This window comes from Anolis sagrei, chromosome 4 (genome assembly GCF_037176765.1).
Source record: "Anolis sagrei isolate rAnoSag1 chromosome 4, rAnoSag1.mat, whole genome shotgun sequence".
Taxonomy (NCBI): domain Eukaryota; kingdom Metazoa; phylum Chordata; class Lepidosauria; order Squamata; family Dactyloidae; genus Anolis; species Anolis sagrei.
Window position 1 is genome coordinate 59,777,797 of NC_090024.1, and position 25,830 is coordinate 59,803,626.

Here is a 25,830-nt window from a genome sequence, read left to right on the forward strand (position 1 = left end):
TGAGGGTTAGGGTTACGATTAGGGTTATGATTAGGGTTAGCGGTTAGGGTAAGGTTTATGGTTAAGGTTTGGGGTAGGGTAAGGGTTACAATTAATGTTAGCGGTTAGTGTATGATTAGGGTTAGGGTTATGATTAGGGTTAGTGGTTAGGGTTAGTGTAAGTTTTATGGTTAGGGTTTGGAGTAAGGAAAGGGTTAGGGCTAGGGTTACGATTAGGGTTAGCGGTTAGGGTAAGGTTTATGGTTAGGTTTAGCGGTAGGGTAAGGGTTAGGGCTAGGGTTATGGTTAGGGTTATAGTAAGTTTTATGGTTAGGGTTTGGGGTAGGGTAAGGGCTAGGGTTACGATTAGGGTTAGCGGTTACGGTTAGGGTAAGGTTTAGGGTTTGGGTTAGGGGTAATAGTATGATAGCTGGTTTCGGAAGCTCCGAGCATTATGGAGGTGCTGCATCGCTCCTTCGGGAGTGCTGTTTGTCCAAGAGATGCTTAGCTAATGTAAGCCAGGCCGGAGACAGATAATACATTAAGAGTACTTTAATGGTGAAACCCTAACCCTGAACCGTACCGTAAGCCTAAGCCTAATCCTTTACCCAAACCCAAACCCTTACCCTAAGTGTCCCCTCCTTTCTATCCATCCTTCTCTCCCGCACTCTCACTCCGCCCCCTCTCTTCCCTTATTCACAGCCGCCTTTGTGGCATCTCCATAAAATTCGGAGCTTCAGGACCCAGCTATCATACTATCACCATACTTTGTTGGGAGGTGTTAGCTGGCCCTGATTGTTTATTGTCTGGAGTTCCCTGTTTCTTTGTTTTTTCCAGTGTTCCTCTTTATTATAGAGGGTTTTAAAAAAAATACTGGTAGCCAGATTTTGTACATTTTCATGGTTTCCTCCTTTCTGTTGAAACTGACCACACGCTTGTGGATTTCAGTGGCTTCTCTGTGCAGCCTGACAAGGTGGTTGTTCAGAGTGGTCCAGATAATATGGATTTCATAGGGGCCTCTGCTACAACTCCCTGGATCCCATAGCATGGCTTTTAAAGCTGTGCCAAAGGGCAACGTTGTTTCTCCAGCCTAGGCATGCCCTGCGCCGGGTGCTTGCGTCGCCTCCCACCCTGGCTCCTCCTTCTCCCTGCATCACAAAGGAGGAGGAGGAGCAGCAGCAGGAAGAGCAAGAGACCTTTCCCTTGGCAGGAGGCGAAGGGCAGGATGAGCGCCGCCGTCCCGACCCTGGAGAAGGCCGAGGAGGAAGCAGAGGAGAAGGGAGACCCCGGGGAAGCTTCCAGGGAGGCCGCTCCCTCGGGAGAAGGCGCCCCTTCCCCTCCAGAGCCCGCCATGGCGCCGCCTCCTCCTCCCCAGGCCGCCCAAGCCGAGCCCCTGGCCCAGAGCTGCCAGGCTTGGCTCCTGGACGTGCTGGACGACGTCCGCTATCTCATCTCTTGTACCAACTGGTACTGAGCACCTGACTGGGACGCTGGAAGGAGGGGCTCTGTGCCGTTGGAGGACTGAAAGGAAGCCCACCTGCCATTGAAAGGACTGCTAGGAAGCCCACCTGCCTTTGAAGGACTGGAAGGAAGAACTGGGGCCCAGGGCAGGCTCTCCTCTGCCATTAAAGGACTGAAAGGAAGCCCAGCGTCTCTTGTCATGGCTATTGGCTGTTAGGAATGGTGGGAGTTGCAGTCCAAAACACCTGGAGGGTCCAGGTTGGCCCATGCCTGTGTTAGCTGCTTCTCAATTTGCTGTTGGGCTTTTATGCAGTTCAAATAGTATTTTCCCTCGCTTTCCAGGTAAACACTTTCACACAGCTTAATAAAATCCTACATTATCTGCTTTGGACTGGAATATATTGCAGTGTGGATTCAGCTAACAAAGGGCCCTTCCACACAGCCCTATATCACAGAATATCAAGGTAGAAAATCTCACATTATCTGCTTTGAACTGGATTATCTGAGTCAACACTCAGATGGATTTATCCCAGATTTGTCCCTATGTTCCAGAATATCAAGGCAGGAAATCGTACATCTGAGTGTAGACTCAGATAATCCAGTGCAAAGCAGATAATGTGGGATTTTCTACTTGCATGACCCAGTGTCCTGGTCACCACTGGGACCACCTTGACTAGCTTGTGCCAGAGTCTTTGCAGTTCATTTTCTGTTCTGGGATATAGGACTGTGTGGACGGGCCCTCTTAGCTGAATCCACACTGCAATTTATTCCAGTTCAAAGCAGATAATGTGGGATTTTCCGCCTTGATATTCTGGGATATAGCGCTGTGTGGAAGGGCCCAAGAGCACACTCCAAACTCTTGTCTTTCTCTGCTTCTTTCTCCTCTCTGAGCACCTGCATGGCTCAAGCCTGGAAAATGTAACAGTATCCAAAAGTCCCAGGCTCAGCCAGCTCCCCAGGCATAGCACAGCCAGTCAGTTTCATGCATCTTATTTTACAGTGGACGCACACACATTAACTGATTTCTTACATGCTCCAACAATACTGTGGATTATCCACCTTGATATTGTGGATTATATGGCTGTGTGGAAGGGCCCTTAGGCCAATCAAATGAAATGCAAAGAAACAAAATGAGTTATAGCTATCTCGATAACAGTCCATGTGAAAAAGATATTGGGGTCTTTGTGGACAACAAGTTAACCATGAGCCAACTTTGGTCCATTCCACATAGCCATATAACCCACAATATCAAGGCAGAATAACCCACAATATCTGCTTTGAACTAGGGCCCCTTCCACACAGATGAATAAAATCCTACATTATCTGCTTTGAACTGGAGTATGTGGCAGTGTGGACTTGGCCCTCCCACACAGCCCTATATCCCAGAATATCAAGGGAGAAAATCCCACAATATTTGGGATATTGGGCTGTCTCGAAGGATCCACACTGCCATATATCCCAGTTCCAAGCAGATAATGTGGGATTTTATTCAGCTGTGTGGAAGGGGCCAATGTGATGCAGTAGCTAAAAAGACAATGTGATTCTGGGATGCATCAAAACAGTATAGTGTCTAGATCGAGGGAATCATAGAGTCGGAAGAGACCTCATGGGCCATCCAATCCAACCCCTGCCAAGAAGCAGGAATATTGCATTCAAAGCACCCCTGACAGATGGCCATCCAGCCTCTGTTTAAAAGCTTCCAAAGAAGGAGCCTCCACCACACTCCAGGGCAGAGAGTTCCACTGCTGAACAGCTCTCACAGTCAAGAAGTTCTTCCTCATGTTCAGATGGAATCTCCTTTCTTGTAGTTTGAAGCCATTGTTCCGTGCCATGGTGCCTCTCTATTCTGCCTTGGTCAGACTTCACCTGGAACACTATGTCCAGTTCTGGGCACCTCAATTTAAGAGAGATATTGATAAGCTGTTGACATGTCCAGAGGAGGGTGTCTGAAATGGTTGAAAGTCTGGAAACCATTCCCTATGAAGAGCATCTTAAAGAGCTGGGTATGTTTAGCCTGCACAAGCGAAGACTGAGAGGAGTCATGATTGCCATGTATAAATATGTGAAAGGATGTCTGCCCTGGAAACTACTCAGAGCAATGGCTTCAAACTACAAGAAAGGAGATTCCACCTGAACATTAGGAAGAACTTCCTAACCGCGAGAACTGTTCAGTAGTGGAACTCTCTGCCTCTGAGGGCCCTTCCACACAGCCCTATATCCCAGAATATCAAGACAGAAAATCCCACAATATCTGCTTTGAACTGGTTATCTGAGCCCACACTCAGATAATGTGGGATTTTCTGCCTTGATATTCTGGGATATAGGACTGTGCTGAAGAAACTACTTGAAGGCACACAACAACAACAACAAACATTTCTTAGTTCCTCTTCACCATTACACAGCCTGGATTCCTGTTTAAAAGTTCTAAATGATGTATAGTACCTTCCCCTCAAATGTTTTAGCATAATGCCTTTATTGGGTTAACTAAGAAGTGACAATATACCAATATACCATTGCAAACCACTGAATTGGTGGTACAGATTGAGCATCCCTATCCGAAGTACTTGGGACCAAAAGGATTTCAGATTCTTTCAGATTTTGGAGTTCCTGTATTTGCATGTTCACACATACAAGGGATCTTGGTGATGGGATCCAACACTAAGAATTTAATTTATGTTTCACAAACACTCTTTAATTGATGCGGTACTTTTAATAATTTTGTTCGGGAAACAAAAGTTTGCATATATTGAACCTCCAGAAAGCAATGGTGACACTCTCTCAGCTACCAATTTTACATTTCTTGACAAGGGATGGTACAGGCCCCTTTCACACTACCATATAATCCAGATTATCAAAGCAGCTAATCCACATGATCTGCTTTGAAGTGGTTAATACGAGTCGACATTGTCATATAATCCAGTTTAAAGTGGTTAATCTGGATTTTATATGGTAGTGTAGAAAGGGCCACATGACTTGTCCAGGTTTGATTTAAAATGTTCTCTCAAGGAATCTAAATTCTCCACTTTACAGGGTGTCCCAAAAGTCACCATACGTGGGAAGGTGGGAAATTGTAGGTAAATGTTTACAAAATATTTACATACATACATACATATATATATATATATATATATATATATATATATATAAATAAATCTATATAATATAATACATGAGTTTGTTAATTTTGACTTTTGTGTAGTCATGTGCTGGAGGACTTGGGGGTTTCTATTGACAATAAACTCCTGCTGGAAATCCTCAAAATCCCTAGAAAGGTGTTCTCTCAGGTTTAAAAAAATATCAATTTCTTTTATTTGCTGTTTTTCACTTTCACGGGAGTCCTATACCCCTAAACCTTGCAAACAGGGAAGATTGGCTATAATTATAAGCTACAAAAGCTGTGATCCTTTTAAGAGGAGTTGGGCTATGTGGCATCTTGTCCTGAGACCCAGAAAGGAGCGCTGTCCCTTTAAGTAGGCGGTTCCTGGGAGTTTTCCTCTGCGCCCATTGGAGGAGACGCACCGGCAACGTGTCCCTGTCATGGCAGCTTGAGCAGATGGCCATAGGCAGGCAGTGCCTTACTTCCTCTTCGTGGACCGACGAAATGCTTTGACTGATGCCTTTAAAGAGACCCGCAGCCGGTCTCGCCTTCTGCTTGTTCTTCTTGGCCTCTTATTTCACCAACAAGGTGAGGACAGCGAACTTCTCCTGCTCTGCACTTTGGCAGTGTGACTGAAGGGCCATACAGTTGTAGTTCTATGAGGCATCAGCCCTCTTTGGCAGAGGAGGCTCAAGACCTTGCAAAACTACAATTCCCGGGTTTCCATGGTGTTGAGCCTCTGCAATTAAAGTGGTGTCAAAACGAATTAGCTCTACAGTGCAGATGCACGCATTGATACCAGAGTGGTAGTGATATAACGAAAGGAATTGCATTGCTTTCTCTTTAAAATACTACTTATTGAAGTCCAATTAATATTCCAAAATAAGGTACAACAATATGCAAACAAAACAAACAACCTGTAGATAAAACAATATGCAAACAAACATGTCCACTATAGCAACAATTACAATTACATTTCTAAAAGGTGTGTGTGCAAATGTGTGTATACATATATACATACATACATACATACATACATACATGAGTCCCTTTGGGGAGATAAGACAGTATATAAATAAAGTTTATTATTATGATGATGATGTCCCAGAATTATATTTATCTATATAAATAAAAATGTAATATTCGTTTATGGGATTAACATAACTCAAAAACCACTGGACAAATTGTCACCAAATTTGGACACAATACACCTATCAGGCCAACAAGTGACCATCACTCATAAAAACACTGAAAAACACAGCAGAAGAAACTTAAAAAGCCAAAAAACCACAAAATTTACAATATATGCGCAAAACCATACACACACACAACACATATACACACACAAAACACAAACACAGACTGGGCCACAGCAACGCATGGCTGGGGACAGCTAGCTATATCACTTGCTAGATGTGGTTATATGTTAACAGCTGCATTTCCTTTCTCGTTATGTATCAATACAAATACATACATAAATGCTAACCTTTTAACTGTTGTACAATTACTTCTATAATTTTATTTAACTGTTGAAGCATACCTGTTTGGGAAGCTGCAGTGGTGCCTGCAGATGCTAATTCATGTGCTAACAATACCGTCCTATGCATGTATACTCTGGAGTTATTGGGATTTTCTTGCACATAAGTGTATACAAGATTGACGTTTGAACAAACTCACCGAAATAGTAATCCTACCAATAGCAAAAGTGTTAGATGCCTTCTGTTTGTATCTTCTGTTTCATGTTGCCAATCACTTGAAAGCACAACACTTTGATGGTCATGCAACCAAAGAAACCCAGATCTCAGTCCCCTTCCACACAACTGAATAAAATCCCACATTATCTTCTTTGAACTGGGTAATATGGCAGTGTGGACTCAGATAACCCAGTTCAAAGCAGATATTGTGGGATTTTCTGCCTTGATATTCTGGGCTTTATGGCCATGTGGAAGGGCCCCCAGTAGCTAATGAGAATGTTGACTTGAGTTGTCTCATCTTTAGGGTTGTTGTACAACAATGTTGACTCAATGGCAGATCACAGCACAACCAATACATTTAGAAATATGTGATCGAAAGGCCACATTTAGGGATGATATTAAATATAGGGTGGTTGAACTAAAAAAGAGTGTGAAGAGCACCTACGGACCCTTCCACACAGCCATGTAACCCAGAATATCAAGGCAGAACATTCCCACAATATCTTCTTTAAACTGGGATATCTGAGTCCACACTGCCAATTATCCCAGTTCAAAGCAGATGTGGGATTTTATTCAACTGTGTGAAAAGGGCCAAAATGAAATTGGTGATTTGATGGCATGGACAATCCTGATTTTAAGATTAATTGATATTTAACCCTGGGAGCTCAGGTGGAAACACCTCCCACACACTTCAGTACTCATTTTGGATCATTTGAGAGCAAGAAACATGTTTGATCCCTGTGGAGTTTCAGGGGTCACATGCAGCCCATAGCTCACATTTGTCCACCTCTGAGGGGGATCATAACAGAATGATATTCTGTTAACATTGATTAATATTCGTGCAGGAATTACTTTTTCCCTGTCGCCTGTTTATATGTATTTTGAGTAAGTAATGTCCTCTGATTTGGTATTTGTTTTCCAGTATGTCTTGTCTGTCTTGAAATTCACCTACCCTACTCTTTTCCAAGGGTAAGTACAATTTTAAAACAATTTGAACGAGTCTTATGGTGCATCTACACTGTAAAATTATTTTAGCTTAATGCCACTTTAACTGACATGACTTAATGTTGTGGCATTATAGGATTTATGGTTTTACAAGGTTTTCAGCTTTCTCTACCAAAGAATGTTGATGCCTCACCAAACTACAAATCCCAGAATTCCATAGCATTGAGCCATGGAAGTGGTGTCAAACTGCATTACGTCTACAGTGGAGATACACCCTAAATCAATAAGTTGCTGTAAGCATTACATGTAACCTCCATTGTTCCTCACCTAGATACAATTGTACAAGGGTTGAATGAAAAGTAATGCCTCCACCTTCGTAACTCCTCAACAGATGGCAGTACTGGTATGCATCAGGTACTGGGTTGTTCAGTAGACTCTCCTCTACAGTTCCATTTTAGCGGGAAGCCTTAGCATTGAACGGTTTTGTTGTTAAAGTGCGAAGTATGGAACCCTACGCAGACGGTTGGTCAATGCAACTTAAGCAACATGCAGTCATTAAATTCTTGACAGCAGAAGGTGTCACCCCAAAGGAGATTCATCAGAGAATGCAAGCCGTTTATGGTGAATGTGTTGATGTGAGTAATGTGCATTGTTGAGCGAGTAAGTTTAAAGATGTTGAGGTGGGAACATCTGACTTGCGTGACAAACAGAGAGTTGGACGTCTTGTGACAGCAACCACTGAGTTTCACAAGCAGAAGGTTGACAGATTGATTCAGGACAATCATCGTATCACCCAGAGAGAAATTTCAAGCATAATCAGCATTTCACAAGAACGCGTGTGTGTCACATTATTGCTTTGCTTGGCTATCGGAAGATCTGTGCACGATGAGTACCCAGGATGAGAGAACTGTGAGACGCTGGTTGTGGAAACAGCGTGTCAACTTCCTCTGTGATGGCTTCAGAAAACTTGTTCATTGTTAGCAGAAATGTATCCAATTGGTGATTATGTGGAAAAGTGAATAGTGGTAGTCAAAGAGCACATTCTAAGGATTATTTCTGCGTTTGATTTATTAAAATATGCCCATCCAAACCCAAGTAACGAAGGTGGAGGCATTACTTTTCATTCAACCCTCGTATATTTTGTATCGCTGAAAGTTCCCAATTCTGCTTTCAGCATTATCTTCCCGTGTGTCTAAAGCTGCTATGCCATAGGCACACATCTTCCACAGGGGCAGTGGAACAACTTCCAGATGTTTCGGACTTCAACTCCCATAAATTCCAGCCAGTTTACCAGCTGTTAGGAACTGTGGGAGCTGAAATCCAAAACATCTGGAGGCCCAAAGGTTGGGAACCACTGTTCTAGGATAAAAGGGTGTATCATTTTCTGATAGCCTCAGTAAGCCAAGAACCTCAATGTAATTACTAGTTCAGTATAGAGTAGATACTAGATTCACTGAATCATCAGCTGAATGGTACGTCAACATTTATGTAAATCTTATTGGTTAAATGGCACTGCTTTTATCAAGACTGACAGTTGGATTTTGGCCAAGGACTCCAATGAAGTCTGTTAGCTCCTGTTGAATGAACATTCATCAGCTGTTCAAAATCATTATCACACCAATAACAAACAAAACTCATTGAGTCATTGTGATCTCAAGATTGTAAATTAGTTGTCATAATCAAGTCAGGCTAATCTCATCTCTGTCAGTCAACTGTAGCAGTATTAAATATGGTTATCTAAATACCTTGAAGGTAACAGATCTTGGAAGCTAAGCAGGGTCATCAGCAGTGGCTAGTGTTACCATTGCAACCTTATTATCGCCATTACATTATATTAAGTTTACAATACTATGCGATATTATACTATACTCTACAACAGGCATGGTCAAACGTCGGCCCTCCAGGTGTTTTGGACTTCAGCTCCGGCTGTTAGGCTGTTAGGAATTGTGGAAGTCCAAAACACCCGGAGAGCCGAAGTTTGCCCATACCTGTTCTACAATCTACAATCAGTCCTTCATAACTGTTAGAGTTAGAGGCGCAGGACTGAGAAGACCAGTTCCTCTGGCTTGCCTTATACAAAACTCCTGTCAAAAGCAGATGGTGGCAGGCCTGCATCCAGAAAAAGAAATGGGGGGGGGGGGGAGAGTTGGAGTTGAAACAATTTAGATTTTTTTAGCCAATCGTGAACAGTAGGTCCATACCACAACGTAATTTCTATTCTATGACTCATTCTATATTTTTATATAGATTTAATCAAATTAAATTTCTATTTTAGCTACAAAGTTTCAGGTCTAAAGAAAAACTGAAAATAACCATAAATTGGTAATTTAGTGGTTACAAAAGAATACCTCAGTATCTGCTAGAAATACTTGAAAACTATGTCAATACACTTTGACAGAAATCAGTCTCCATGGATAAATTTTAGTGGACACTCAAGAGTGCAAGTCCAAACAGTGTTTCTTGCCCCATTGTGCTTTTTATGTATGTTCTCAAATGTTTAAGAGTTGAAAACGACCTTACGTTTGTAGCTGTTGGTACTGGCAATATTGCAGAAATCTGAAGAAATTTCTTCACATTCGGAAAAAACTGTCTATCACATGCAGTGGATGTATAGCCATTTGATAGTTCTGCAATATAATTGCCTGTAGACCACTAATATGACCACTCATATTAGCAGCTTTATCATAACCCTGTCCACACAAGTAATGCAAAAAACCATGGGTGTTGGATGTGTGACTCTTTCCTACAACCCCTCATTTACAATGTATATGTAAATACAGGTATTCAGCAAAACCCCAAATATCTACAATCCAAAAAAACGTTGGGTCCCATGCATTTCAGATAAGGGAGACTCAACCTGTACTATACTGTATTGTCTTATATATTTGTTTTGTCCATTTTTGTTTTTCAGCTGAAAAGGTTAAGACTGGTTACATAATAAGGAAGACAGTCCTTGGCAGTAGATTTATAATCTCCTTTTGTTGGAGGAGATATATGTGTGTGTTTAAGCTAGGGAAAAAAACTCATTGGTTAGAGTTATGGCACCGTTCATAGGGAGAAGTAGCTGGATCCATTTGGCCTCTCAACATAGCTGATGAAAGGAAACACAGTTAATAAAAGGATTGTATGAGAGGATTAACCTTGAGTCACAGCAATGGCTTGTGTAGGGCCACTCAGCAAGTGTGTGCTACTTTTTAAAAAATGTACATCAAATTTCATATCAAATTTTCCACATTAATTGTTGATTGCGGCCCAATGACAAGATGAAAATTATTGGTGGAAATTAGGAAGCTTGGATAATTATAGAAATTGACTTTGTCAGGCCACACTTCTCCCTAGCTCAATGGCAACTACACTATATGCAAAACATGTGGCCTGTTTTACACAAATTCCCACCATCAACTAGATTTTATTGATGTTTCTACTGAATTCCCAAGCTGTTACTTATGGAAGAAGGCTACAGTATGACTAATGATTGACCTAGGTTGATTGTTTTGGAGGGGGAAAGTGATTATTGCATGTTTCAATTTCAGATGGCAGACACTAGTTGGTGGATTTCTCCTACACATTTCCTGGAAGATCGGCTGGGTAGAAATCTCCATCAGCTCAAGGTGCAATGAAATTACGTAGTATAATAGTATATAGTAATATAGTAGTATATAGTATAGTAATCAGAATGTCACATTATTCTAATATCCACTGCCACCTTATCACCTTACTTGATTTTGTCGGTGTATGCATTTGTGTTTCTCATAATGTAGTAAAAACTTTGACATGGGTAATTATTTGAACCCACACTAATTTTCTAAATACCCATTGTAACTGAGATGTTTCCTTAATGCTTTTACAATGTATGCATTGTGTCCCAGGATCATGAGTATATGCATTTTTTTTCTTTCCATTCCCACACTGTTGTATATCAACATTGCAGATTATTCGGATTAGCAAGTTTTATTTATTTATTTTGGGTACTTTTACCCCGCTCTTCTTAACCCCCGAGGGGGGACTCAGCGCGGCTTACAGAAAAGGCACGATTCGATGCCTATACAAATTACACATAATGTACAAACCACCATAGTTAAAACAATTATCTCAAATTAAAAACAATCAAAACATCAATATACAAAGCATCATATAAAACTATTCACATGCTCAGCGTAAGTCTTTCAGAGTTCCAAATTCCATTCCATTAGTCATTTCCTGGCCATTGTCAAAGTCCTTTCTTTATCTGCCCGGTTATCCGAATGCCTGATCCCAAATCCAAGTTTTCAGTTTTTTCCTGAAGGAAAGGAGTGATGTCGCTGATCTGATTTCCCCGGGGAGCGAATTCCACAGGCGGGGGGCCACCACTGAGAAGTCCCTGCTCCTCGTCCCCGCCAGCCTCACTTGTGATAGAGGCGGGGTCGAGAGCAGGGCCTCCCCAGACGATCTTAGACTCCGGGGTGGGACGTAGAGGGAGATCCGTTCAGACAGATACACTAGGCCGGAGCCGTATAGGGTTTTATAGGTCAAAACCAACACTTTGAATTGTGCTCGGAACTGGATCGGCAGCCAGTGGAGCTGACACGACAGTGGGGTGGTATGCTCCCTGTATGACGCTCTGGTGAGCAGTCTGGCTGCCTCTCGCTGGACTAGTTGGAGTTTCCGAACAGCCTTCAAAGGCAACCCCACGTAGAGTGCGTTGCAGTAATCTAATCGGGATGTAACAAGAGCGTGGACCACCGTGGCCAGATCCGACTTCCCAAGGTACAGGCGCAGCTGGCATACAAGTTTTAATTAAGCACAAGTACTTAAAGCAGACATCCCAACATTAGATAGCAGATGAAATCTCCAACTAGAAGTTTTATTTTTAATTTTTAGGACTATGTAAGATCACTTACATCAGGGGTCCTCAAATATTTTAAACAGAGGGCCAGGTCACAGTCCCTCACACTGTTGGAGAGCTGGATTATAATTTGAAGAAAACATGAATGAATTCCTATGGACACTGCACATGTCTTATTTGTAGTGCAAAAAACACTTTAAAATAATACAATAATTAAAATGAATAACAATTTTAACAAATATAAACTTATTGGTATTTCAATGGGAAGTGTGGGCCTGCTTTTGGCTGAAGAGATAGGATTGTTGTTGTTGTTGTGTGCTTTTAAGTCTTTTCAAACTTAGGTTGACCCTGAGCAAGGGCCGGGTAAATGACCTTCGAGGGCTGTATCTGGCCCTCGGACCTTAGTTTGAGGACCCCTGACTTACATATTCAGCCTTCCTATTTGTTTTACCTAATAATGCTGCACAACAATGAACAGTATTTTAAAAAAATCTTTTAAGGGAATATTTTGAGTGCTTGTGCTAAAAATGTACTCTGACGTCTAAACAAGAATAGAATTTTTTTTTTCAGAAAAGCTTTGCCTTCACTTTCCTCTGAAACTTGAGCGAGTGTGTCTTGCCCAAGGTCACCCAGTGGGTTTCCACGGTGGAGCAGAATTTTTTTTCATATAAATTTTTATTAAAGTTTTTGTCACAAAAATAAGATAAAAGGAAAAAGAAGGGGAGGTGAGGACAAGGACCATGGTAAAGGATTTGGGGGTGTGGGGTAGGTTTGAATAGGGAGAGTGGGCTTAGGTAAAAGGGGGTTGAGGTTTTGGCTTCCAATCATCTTCACTTCAGTGTAAAACGTCTTCTGAGTTTTCTAGTCATTGTTGCTGTCCCTTGGAGCAGATATTTTAACCCTGGTCTCCAGAGTTCATAATCCTATATTCAACCGCTACACCACACTGGGGAGACAACAGGAAATGTGCAAGAAGTAAACTGACATAAACAAACTAACAAATAATTTTACTTCTTACTTGCATCGCTATATATACCCTGTTCAGAGAAGCAGCAGCACATAACAATTTTGATAGTTTTTAAATCTGTTTTTGGAGTCGTCTAGCACTCCACTAGATGTCAGTCTAAGCAAGGCAAATATAAGGTAGAATTGCCAGCTCCATTCCTGTACTGATGTGTAAAAGATGGCAATCCAAGCACTGCAAGTCACAGAAATAATAACCTTGTCCTCAAAGGACTGTTTCGTGTTTTTTACTGTAATGTTTTTAAAGTTCCACATCAATAGTTTTTCTGTTTGTTTCTGACTCCTGCTCAGATAATACAGCTTTATTATTATTATTTCTTGACAAAAGCATTGCCTAAATAGATAAGTCTAGAACTGATAAAATAAAGGGACCACAAGCTGCTAGATAGTTTTAGACCAAAAACGGGCAACAGCAACTGCATTGTCTGTAGCTTTAAACAGTTCTTCCTCTGTGCATGATTCTGGGCATAGTGGGCAAGCATACATATGCTGAATTGTTTGTTCTTCTCCACAGTTGCACAAGGTGGATGGTTCTTCTAGGTAGTGCCATTTTGCCAGGTTGTCTTTTGATCTGCCAACTCTGCTTCTGAGTCTGTTCAGGGACTTCCAAGTTGCCCATTCTTGGTTTGCCCCTGGAGGAAGACCCTCGTGTGGACCACTCAGTTGGAATTGCCTGATTTTGCTGCTCACAGGGATATTCTTGCTGTTGCTGGAGGAACATTTAGAGGAGTGACAGCCAGCATCAGCACAAATCTGGTCTCCAAGGGAAGGTGTTTTACAACAAAGCAAAGAAGCCCCTCTTAGATGTCTTCAACCAATATGTTTCTCCTGTGTGAAAGTTAGACCTTTACCTGAAAAGAAGAGGCATAGCCATTCTACCATGCAATATTTGTAAAATATTGCAGGCCTGTTATGTCCTGATGCCAGCTTCATTTAGGTGCCGAAACTGATGGCGATGTTTAATTCTAAGACTGACATATTCTGAGGACTATATGTGTATCCAAAACTACATTTTCATGTACAGTCAAATGAGTTAGTATCTTGAAGAAAAATAAATACTATAATGTCAAGAATTTTAACTAGCATTAATGGTTATTTATTTATCGTGTCATCAGCAACCATTGTATTACAATTCTAACAGGGCAAAACAAACACAGAGATTAAAAAGAAAAGGAAAAAGAAGAAAGAAAGAAAAAAAAAACCATACAGATTTTGCAAATTTGGTATTTGGTTAAATGTCCTTTGACCAGTATCTGGCCACTTGGAGTGCCTCTGGGGTTGCCGCAAGAAGGTCCTCCATCGTGCATGTGGCAGGGCTCAGGGTGCATTGCAGCAGGTGGTCAGTGGTTTGTTCTTCTCCGCACTCGCATGCCGAGGATTCCACCCTGTAGCCCCATTTCTTAAGATTGGCTCTGCATCTCGTGGTGCCAGAGCGCAATCTGTTCAGCGCCTTCCAAGTCGCCCAGTCTTCTGAGTGCCCAGGGGGGAGTCTCTCATCTGGTATCACCCATGAATTGAGGTGCTGGGTTTGGGCCTGCCACTTTTGGACTCTCGCTTGCTGGGGTGTTCCAGCGAGTGTCTCTGTAGATCTAAGAAAACTATGTCTTGATTTAAGTCGTTGACGTGCTGGCTGATACCCAAACAGGGGATGAGCTGGAGATGTCTCTGCCTTGGTCCTTTCACTATTGGCTGCTACTTCCCGGCGGATGTCAGGTGGTGCAATACCGGCTAAGCAGTGTAATTTCTCCAGTGGTGTGGGTCGCAGACACCCTGTGATAATGCGGCATGTCTCGTTAAGAGCCACATCTACTGTTTTAGTGTGGTGAGATGTGTTCCACACTGGGCATGCATACTCAGCAGCAGAGTAGCATAGCGCAAGGGCAGATGTCTTCACTGTGTCTGGTTGTGATCCCCAGGTTGTGCCAGTCAGCTTTCGTATGATGTTGTTTCTTGCGCCCACTTTTTGTTTGATGTTCAGGCAGTGCTTCTTGTAGGTCAGAGCACGGTCCAAAGTGACTCCCAGGTATTTGGGTGTGCTGCAATGCTCCAGTGGGATTCCTTCCCAGGTAATCCTCAGAGCTCGGGATGCTTGTCTGTTCTTAAGGTGAAAGGCGCATGTCTGTGTTTTAGATGGATTAGGGATCAGTTGGTTTTCCCTGTAATAGGCAGTAAGAGCACCTAGAGCTTCGGAGAGCTTCTGTTCTACCATCTCAAAGCTCCCTGCTTGAGCAGTAATGGCACGATCATCAGCATAGATGAAACTCTCTGTCCCTTCTGGCAGTGGCTGGTCATTTGTGTAGATGTTGAACATGGATGGAGCAAGCACGCTCCCCTGAGGCAGGCCATTCTTCTGTTTCCGCCATCTGCTTCTCTGGCCCTGGAACTCAACGAAAAAGCTCCTGTTTTGTAGCAGGTTTCCTATGAGGCGGGTGAGGTGGTAATCCTTTGTGATATTATACATTTTTCTCAGGAGGAGGCGGTGGTTCACAGTATCATAGGCTGCTGACAAGTCTATGAAGACAGCTCCTGTGATCTGCTGCCTTTCAAAGCCATCTTCTATGTGCTGAGTCAGGTTCAGCACTTGCGATGTGCAGCTTTTGCCTTTTCTGAAGCCAGCTTGCTGTGGGATCAAACAGGGTCTATATTTTCCATAATTCTATGCAAAATAAGTCTCTCCAGAACTTTGTAGAGGTGGCACAACAGGGAGATTGGTCTGTAGCTTTTTGGGTCATTACGGTCTTTGCCTGGCTTCAAGATGGCGATGACTCTTGCTTTCCTCCAGATTTTGGGGATCTGACAGGATGCAGTGCAGTTGTTCATCAGCTCCAGCAGCCAGCGCCTTGCTTTTGGACCAAAGTTCTTGATTTGTTCCATCCGTAGATCATCCAAGCCAGCTGCTTTGCCATTCTTACATTTGTTGAGAGCCATGTCCAATTCAGTAGATGTAAAAGGTTCATGGAGGTTATTGTTCTCAATCTCTGGTTGTCTGGCTATTGGTTTCTTTCCTACTTTGGTGGCAAGGTTGGGTTTCCCATTCTTCAATTCTTATTAATGGTATAAGATTCAGCTTATGTGGAAATTGTGAGATTTTCACTGTGTTTAGTGATCTTTGGGATTAATGAGTTGTTTACTCATGGTTTCCTTTGGGGGGGGGGGGGCTTCATTTGTACCTAAACCCAACAAAATTAAAAGGCAATTGGCATGCATATTCTGCTCGTCAGGCTGCAACTGGAGTTATAACTGTGCTAAGATTTGAAAGTGTGCTGTTTCATATGAATATTTTCCTAGCATTTTCTTCCTCCAAATAAACAATCAGCCATTTAAGTCTCTATACGCTCTCAAAGAATTATACAGGGTTAGTCAAAATGAATAGGCCAATAAGAAAATTAATTGTACCCGAATTGGCCTATTCATTTTGACTAACCCTGTATAAAACCATAAAGAGAAACTACATATATAAACAGTGCACTATTTTGTTGTTGTTGTGTGCCTTTGAATCATTTCTTACTTCTGGTGGCTCTTATCACAGGATTTTTTAACATGTTCAGATGGGATTTACTTTTTGCCTCCTTTGGAAGTGTAACAACAAATAGATAATAATGCTCTGCAAATAAGTAAGTGTTATATGGTGCAGTTTCTGATCCTTAAGTCATACATTTCTTTCTACTTGTGAATAAACACCCTAAACTGCACAGTCATTATAGGCGTCTCTGAGCCTGACTTGTGTTTGGCTTGACATGTAAGAGTGAGGACTGCTATTCAAGTATTTCCTGTCCTGTTAGACATTCTTTTCCTGCCCTGAAATGAAAAAATTAAGAGTCCTATTAGCAGCACAGAAATCCTGCAATTACCTCGTGGGAACTGTTATAATGGCCTTTTCCAACACATTTTTACATGACTGTGTTAGAAATGCAGACATTTCAGGGATGCCTAAGACTTCACCTTGTGGTCAATGATCTCTGTTTTCCATACAGAGATCTAGTTCTCAGGCTTTGGAGCTTTATTTTTCCGTTCTTGTTGAAGCTGAAATTGCATGCCTCGTTCTGAGTAGGCATTTGATTTCAAGTTAGCAGCAGTGGAATTACAGTAGATGCCAGTTTGATTCAGATAAGTTTCCACTGTGCCCAATGACCATAAAAGGCACAGGTTAAATATCCTTTAACTGAAATGCTTTGGACCAGAAGTGTTTTGGATTTCAGTTGTTTCTGACTTTGGAAAACCTGTATTTGCATATACTGTACATACGCAAATATAAGCCAAGTTTTTCAGCCCCCTTTTTAGGTTGAAAAAGCCCCCCCCCCCCTCGGCTTATACTCAAGTCAAAGTTATTTATTATTTTACTGGGTTATTATTATTTTTATTACATTTATTATTTTACACTATTTATTATAATTATAATTATAATTACATTTCCATTACCTTACTCTAATAGTATTATTTTTATTATGTTTATTATTTTACTCTATTTATTATTGTTATTATTACATTTATTACCTTTTTATTATTATTACATTTATTGTTTTATTCTATTATTGTTGTTACTATTACATTTATTCTACTCTGTCATTACTGTTATTATTACATTTCCATTATTTTACTCTATTATTATTATTATTATTATTATTATTACATTTATGATTTTACTCTCTTTATGGTACATGCATGATGAGATGGGACCCAAGTCTAAAACACAAAATTCATTTAGGTTGCATACATATCTCATACTCATAACTTGAAAGTAATTTTATACATAATATATTAAAATAATGTTGTGCATAAAACAAAGTTTGTGTACTTCGAAACATCAGAAAGCATGTGCGTCACTGTCTCTATTACCCATGTGGACAGCTTTGGATTTTGGAGTACAGGATTTTGGATTTTGAAATTCCGGATAGGGATGGTGAGCAAGTATTATAGGATATACACCTAGCCATCTGTAATTGGCTAAGTGGATATTGGATACTTTAACTTAGGTGTTGGTAGTTCCCAGTGTGGAGCCTAAATACAGTAAAGCAGGCATCCTCAACATCAGTGGTTCTCAACCTGTGGGTTCCCAGGTGTTTTGGCTTACAACTCCAAGAAATCCCAGCCAGTTTATCAGCTGTTTCTGGGAGTTGAAGTCCAAAACATCTGGGGACCCACAGATTGAGAACCATTGCTCAACATGCATCTCTCTCGCTGTTTTAGCCTCCAACTCCCAGAAGACCTAGCCAGCTTGTTCAATGGTCAGGAATTCTGGGAACTGGAGGCCCAAACTGGAAGGACACAGTTTGAGGATGCCTGCCCTAAGGGCAGCAGATACCATCTGATCTTGGAAGTTAGATGGTGTCATCGCTGCTTAGTAGATTGATGGAAGACTGCCAACAAATATGAAGTGCTTGTAGGTTATATTTCAGAAGAAGGGATAGACAAAACCACCTCTGAGGATTGCCTAAAAATACATATGAAATTCATGGAAGCAGAGGAAGCTTGGAGGCACATACATGCACACAGTTTTCATTGTATGGTAATGCAACAGTTGTAATGGCATGCTTGATGTGTTTTTATAGGTCAGATGTTCTGTCGTGGCTTCCAGCGTCTGCACTTTTTGTGGGCATCATTTACTCAGGTTCCAGGGCATTATCCAGATTGGTAAGATATCTGTAGACATTGAGTCTGACGTAGCCTTTTATGGTCAATGTTAATGCTGTTACTGTTACTTCGTAACTTTAAAAAATCATATTAAAGTTTGGTGGTCTTAGCTCTGGGGAGACGATTGCGTTGAGTTCTCCTGCCAGCTGTGTGCTTGTTACAATTTGTAATGCTTGAATGATTTGTTGCTGCAACTTGCAAAGAGTCTCCTGGACATCTGTGAATTAGTTAGCCTTTTCCTTTGCTCTGAAATGTTTTGGCTCCAGGGCTCTTCCTCTGCTTTGCTTTGCATTCAGCTGGTTAGAAGCACGTAGGCTAACTTAAATGTCCTGTACCCTGCTTTCCAAAGAAAGTCAGAAGGAATAAGCCCTTCCTCCGTAATATGGAAACAACCCCTTTAACTATCATTTCTGTCTTAATTTTCATTCAGTATTGTTTGTGTGCGTATTGTCGAAGGCTTTCATCACCGGAATCACTGGGTTGTTGTAGGTTTTGAGGGCTGCATGGCCATGTTCTAGAAGCATTCTCTCCTGGCGTTTTGCCTGCATCTGTGACAGGCATCCTCAAAGGTTGTGAGGTCTCGCAATCTCTGAGGATGCCTGCCACAAAATGCAGGTGAAATGTCAGGAGAGAATGCTTCTAGAACATGGCCATACAGCCCGAAAAACCTACAACTACCCAGTTTGTGTGTGTGTTTGAATGGAAAGCTGTGAAGAAACCGTTTGATACTTCGTGCATGATAATATACTTAATATCACCAGCTAATATACTTAATATTGCCTTTTTGGTCGTGCAGCAAAATACCATAAAGTCCAAAATTTACAAGCAGCAATACACTTACTGGGCCAACTCCAAAACATAAAATACAGTATGAAATTTTTCCGAAGCTTCACTGGCATTTTCAGGCAAAGATGTTAAAAATCATACAGGAGAGAAATGGTGATGATGTTAGAGTCACAGGCCATCATTTGTTTCTTGTTACATGAGAAGTAGGAATGGTGGGAAGTCTCTTGCTAGAATGCTAGATGAACCAGAATCATGTGTCAGCAAAAAACCCATAGCTTCTGGTATTCATTTGTCAAAGGAAAGACAAGCTAGAAATTCATGCCTGCACAGAATGATCAATAGACACAATTACTATTTTAGCTGCTGCTTTTTATAGAGTTTGGAAAAGTTGTATTTGAATTCGCAACTGCTTGACTCCCTCTGAGATTTAATGAGCAGTACTACAAAAGGATAAGTACAAAAATGTTATTGAATCAAGCAAAACATCTTCATAATTTGTCTATGTAATATGTGGAAATCACTGCCAGAAGACATAGCTAAAACTGGAAGCATGGTTTTAAAGAAACTCTGGATAAATTGAAGGGGGTTGAGATCAATGCTGAGTTAAATTGCCTATATATCATTTGTAATACCAGAAGGGGTATATTTTTGTGTACAGGTTGAGGGCCCTTTATCTGCAATCCCAGAATCCAAAATCAGCCACATGGGTGTCTTGAGATAATGATAACTCTGCTTTCTGGCATTCCATGTACAGAAATTTAATTTCATTCCAAATACTGTAGAAAATTACTGGTACAGATAGAGCCTTCAGGCTATGCATATATGGTATAGAGAAAAGATAAAATGAATTTAAATTCATCTCCAAGATATCTCATTATGTATGTATATATGCAAATAATAAATTGTGGCAAGTTCTTGGTGGTATGGCAATACCAAGTCACCTTGTCTGACTCCTATGGAATCTGTATAACGACCAAGTAGCAACAGTAAGAACAGACCACGGAACAACTGACTGGTTCAAGATTGGGAAAGGAGTACGGCAGGGTTGTATACTCTCACCCGACCTATTCAACTTGTATGCAGAACACATCGTGCGACGTGTGGGGCTTGATGAATCCAAGGCTGGAGTTAAAATTGCTGGAAGAAACATTAACAACCTGAGATATGTGGATGATACCACTTTTCTGAAAGCAAGGAGGAGCTGAGGTGAAAGGTGAAAGAAGAACGTGCAAATGTTGGGTTGCAGTTAAACATTAAAAAACCAAGATTATGGCAACCAAACTAATTGATAACTGGCAAATAAAGGGAGAAAACGTGGAGGCAGTGGCAGACTTTGTATTTCTAGGCTCAAAGACAGACTGCAGCCAGGAAATCAGAAGACATTTCCTTCCTTTGCGGGGGTGAGAGGGAGCAATGCCCCATTTTGACAAAATAGTGAAAAGTAGAGACAACACACTGGCAAGGAAGAGCCACATAGTTAAAGCAGTGGTATTTCCTGTAGTGACCTATGAATGTGAGAGCTGAAGGCTGAATAAAGGAAAATAGACGCTTTTGAACTGTGGTGCTGGAGGAAAATCCTGAGAGTGCCTTAGACTACAAGAAGATCAAACCAGTCCACACTCCAGGAAATAATGCCCGACTGCTCACTGGAGGGAAGGATATTAGAGGCAAAGATGAAGTACTTTGGCCACATCATGAGAAGACAGGAAAGCATGGAGAATATAATGATACTGGGGAAAATGGAAGGAAAAAGGAAGAGGGGCTGGCCAAGGGCAAGATGGATGGATGTTATCCTTGAAGTGACTGGTTTGACCTTGAAGGAGATGGGGGTGGCCACAGCCGTCAGGGTGCTTTGGCGTGGGCTGGTCCATGAAGCCACGAAGAGTCAGAAGCGACTGAACGAATAAACAACAAATATGCAAATATAAGTTTCCCAAAATTGGAAAAAATCAGAAATCCAAAATACTCCTATTCCCAAGCATTTTGGGTAAGGGATACTCAGCCTGCATCAATCTACGGAGGTAGAGAAGATTGGGGTATAAAAGTTTTAAATAAAATAAAATAAAATAAAATAAATAATCAATTGCTTGGTGATTTTAGAGAGATGGGGCTGTTTTTGTCATGTACTGCTGGCAAGCTTCCCATAAGCAACTGATGGACCACTGTGGAAATAGAATATTAGATAGACCTTTGAGCAGGAAGGATCATAAACCTGGCAAAACATTATGTCCTGACCAGGCTGCAGTCTGTAGACTTGGATCCTGTTTGGCTCTGTGTGTTTGCCTGCCTGTTTCCTTTTTCTTTTCTTTTTTCTTCCTTCCCTTCCTCTTTCTCTCTTTTAAAAGAGTCTAGTTCTGGAACTGAATTCAGATCTCGTAGATTATCATAAGTCTTAAAATGTTTTGGTGGGATTGTGAATCTGAAGGGATGGGAATCTGCTCCTTCTGACTGGCAAGCCCAACATACTGTGCTTTCCTTTATTATGAAAGGCTAATAACGCTACCAAAAAATATCATCAAAGACAATAAACATCTGGTGAAGGTTAGCAGAGCTGGGCAAACCGGAGCCATTGTTGGCAGGAGAATACATTTCTCTTGGCTCAAGGCAGAGCCACTAGCAAAAGGGAGGGGAAGGGGATGTGTGTGTGTGTTTGTTAGCATGTCTGCAGAAAAGGAAGAATGTAAAGCCTAGGGTCAACTTTCCTAGTAAAGCATTAGTTCTGAAGTTTCCGATGATTGTGCTCTGATTCAAGGGACCTATGTTAGATTCTGGCCTCCTTTTCATTCTCTCAGTCACAAAAAAGGGAAAGCAACTGGAAAGTTAGGGAACTCCACTGGTTCCCAGAAAACCTTTGAGTCTCTAAAAACTATTAAGTATAGCATTTTGCTTAAAATTTTATGGTGCTTCTCTTATTCTCCCAGTTCTCAATGCTATGTTTGCCAGGGCTTTAGCATTTATTCTGATGGCAGTGTGTACAAAAAGGGACAGTTGTTAGAACATAAGAATAGGAGGTTAATTTCCTTGCTCCCTGTACTTCTTACATTCTCATTACCTTAACATTTTAAAATGTAGACATAGAAATGGCCTATTTGGTTTGAAGTGTATTACATATACAACAACTGGAAAGGTTAATCACATGTTGGAGAGGTGATGCGTCTTTCTGTCGTGTTCTGAAATTCTGCAGGTTCATTAGAAAATGCCTGCTTTTTAGTACTACCTCACAAAAAGATGATTAAATAACAGTTGCTAATCTCATTGGTCACATTTTATTTCCTGGCAGCCAATTCCTATCTTTCTTACCTTACACAATGCTGCAGAAGTTGTAACGTATGGAATCGAAACGTTTGTGCAGAAAGAGGTATGGCAACATTGATTTATTTTAGAGTAAGGTACCTGTTTTGAGGGTATGTAAGTTGTTAAATCAACTCCATATTTTCTTAGTTGTGCTAGATAATCCTTTTACAAACTTAGATTTTTTAAAATTGCAGATCCAGAACAAAAGCTGTATTTTGTGCTGATTTTTTTTCCATGTCAGGAGCAACTTGAAAAACTTCAAGTCACTTCTGGTGTGAGAGAATTGGCCATCTGCAAGGACCAGGGAACACCAGATGTTTTATCATCATGTGGGAGGCTTCTCTCATGTCCCTGCATGAGAAGCTAGAGCTAACAGACAGAAGCTCATCCCACTCCCTACGTTCAAACTGCTGACTTTTTGGTCAGCAGTCCTGCTGGCAGAAGGGTTTAATCCATTGCTCCATTGGAGTCTCCTCCTATGCTGATTTTCGGAACTGGGGCTTTAGTGAACAGGCAGGATCAGAAATAATGAAGTATCTGTATTTATGCCAATGGAAGCTCTTTCTGCTAAGGCAAAACCACCTTCATCATTTGGATAATAATCTACTTCTGCAACAAAAAGGGGAAGAGAATAATACATTTTATGCAAATAAATAAAATAATATATTTTATCCATACCTAGGCTATGTTTTAGAAGGTATTGTAGAAACCATGCAATGTCAGTTTCCTGATTTTGTTACTAGTGTCACCATAACAAAAATTTCATTTTCAAAAATCTGAAAATCTAGATATATACATAACAATGTTACTTATATAGTAAAACATTTTACCCACCACTCATTGTGCAGACATCAAAGCCATGCAGGAATGTAGTGGATCAAAAAAAATAATACAAGAAAATCTCCAAGCACATGAAATATTTTTTTCCCTTAAGTAATCTTTCCACTCTTTTGATAACCTATTATTTTCTTCACAGCAGATATCTTCTATTAAAATATGTAGGTAAGTTTCAATGTTTAAGATTCATAGACTTCCACATATAGTTTATCTCTTGACTAACCAAACAGCTTATTCTTGTGTCAGATATGAACAATAATTCAAAACATTTTTGTTCCTCACAAGATAAATGATCAGTAGTTCAACACAAAGAAACTTTGAATGCAGACATCAAGATATATAGAAAATTGATTTTGTTCCATAGGCAACATTTCATAGAATCATAGAGTTAGAAGAGACCTCGTGGGCCATCCAGTCCAACCCCCTGTCAAGAAGCAGGAACATGGGTCTCATTACAAGCAGTGGGTCAAATTAGTCATGATTTGAAATGAGAACTTGGATAAGTGGCCTTAATGTGGATTGAACCTTAGGGTTTGCCAGATGCCACAATCACATCCATCTCTCCTTAAGACTATTAGCTATAATTTCCTAAGGACCAGGACCAATACATGTTTTGTTTTTTAATACAGTATTTCATTGATTTTGAGGTGCACCTTTACCCATTTAAGTGACTTCAAAAATGAGTCTTAGATGGGATCAGTGGTTCTTAACCTGTGGGTCCCCAGATATTTTGGCTTTCAACTCCCAGAACTTATAACAGCTGGTAAACTGGCCAAAACACCTGGGGACCCACAGGTTGAGAACCATGTGATTAGATGGTGCTTTGGAGAGCACCATTAAGCATAACTATCCTAGCTATGCTTAATGGGAGTCATAAGTCAAAGACATCTGGGGATGCTAGGCCCTTCCACACAGCTATCTAAAATCCACATTGAACTGGATTATATGGCAGTGTGGACTCAGATAATCTAGTTCAAAGCAGATATTGTAGATTATCTGCCTTGATATTCTGGGTTATATGACTGTGTAGAAGGGCCCATAGTTGCCCATTCTCAGATGGGCCATGGAGCACAGATCACAAAAAGCTCATGGTATTTCCATGAGTAAAGATCAAGAGTGTAGAAGAGCTCCTTGCGGGCAGTGTTACAGATAAATACTAATGTTAGCAATAATAGCTTTGAAAACTCATCTCAGGTCTCTTCCACACAGCCCTATAACCCAGAATATCAAGGTAGAAAATTCCACAATATCTGCTTTGAACTGGGTTATCTAAGTCCACACTGCCATATATTCCAGTTCAAAGCAGATAATGTGGGATTTTATTCAGCTTTGTGGAAGGGGTGTGTAGAATACATGTCAGTGCATGATAACCATGTGGCATTTTTCTACAACACAGAATGCTGACTCTTCTGGTGGCAGCAGGATGCCTTCCTATTTATGATCCACAGGTAGGTTTCTTGGATCTTTTCAGAACAAACTGTGAAAATAAAGTTCAATGCTCTAGTTCATTTGCATGTTGTACCATCTAAGCAAATGTTGATGAGCTTTGCCCCCAGCCGGTGTTAAATAGTTGCATGTTTTCAATTGACTAATAAAAATGGTTGGTCAGATATATCTGTAGGATATTTGAGCTCTTCAAAAGATACCCTGCTGTGTGTCCTAATACTTCATGAGTATGTCCATGGGATATATCCAACAAATATATCTGTTGGATATCTGGACTCTTCAGAAGACACCCTGTTATGTGCCCTTCATGAAATTAGGTTGCAGTCTTAGGACATGCTTAGCATAGATGGAGAAGGCATGAAGCTATTATCCTGCATCCAAACTGACTCACTCAGAGGAGCAAGAGGAGGAGGTGAATGGCAATGCCATCAACTGCATTGGGTTCCCTAGATTTCTATTGACTAGTCTGAAAATGAAATGGAAGTAACTAATCAACAAAACTGAAATGGAGACAAAGGATGGTCTTACACTCTTGAATTATTGTGGTTTGAAACCACTTTAGCTTCTATGTCTCAAAACTATGCTGTCATGGAAGTTTTAGTTTCTTGAGGCATCAGCACCATTTGGCAGAGAAGGTTAAAGACCTTGTGAAACTACATCTTGTATGACTCCATGGCAGTTAAAGTGATGTCATGTTGAATTAATTCTAAAGTGTAGATGATGCTGATAATAATAGTAAAAATCATAATTATGATTTATTACCCACCTCTCCTTGCAGCTCAAGGCAGGGCATGCATCCAAAGTAGTGGTAC

At 40.9% G+C, this 25,830-nt stretch overlaps 1 protein-coding gene across 2 annotated transcripts in view; it reads left to right on the forward strand.

Annotated features, from left to right (window-relative positions):
• Positions 1-4,880: 4,880 nt before the first annotated feature.
• Positions 4,881-25,830, forward strand: part of TMEM241 (transmembrane protein 241) — a 60,120-nt gene continuing 39,170 nt past the window's right edge. The window contains exons 1-7 of one of the 2 annotated variants that reach the window (XM_060775168.2): positions 4,881-5,125; positions 7,154-7,200; positions 10,710-10,787; positions 18,574-18,655; positions 22,722-22,799; positions 23,712-23,737; positions 24,969-25,020. In XM_060775168.2, coding sequence (XP_060631151.2) covers positions 5,054-5,125; positions 7,154-7,200; positions 10,710-10,787; positions 18,574-18,655; positions 22,722-22,799; positions 23,712-23,737; positions 24,969-25,020 — 435 coding nt within the window. In that variant the 5' untranslated portion in view covers positions 4,881-5,053. The remainder of the gene's footprint in view (positions 5,126-7,153; positions 7,201-10,709; positions 10,788-18,573; positions 18,656-22,721; positions 22,800-23,711; positions 23,738-24,968; positions 25,021-25,830) is intronic. The other variant, XM_060775169.2, reaches the window with a different exon arrangement.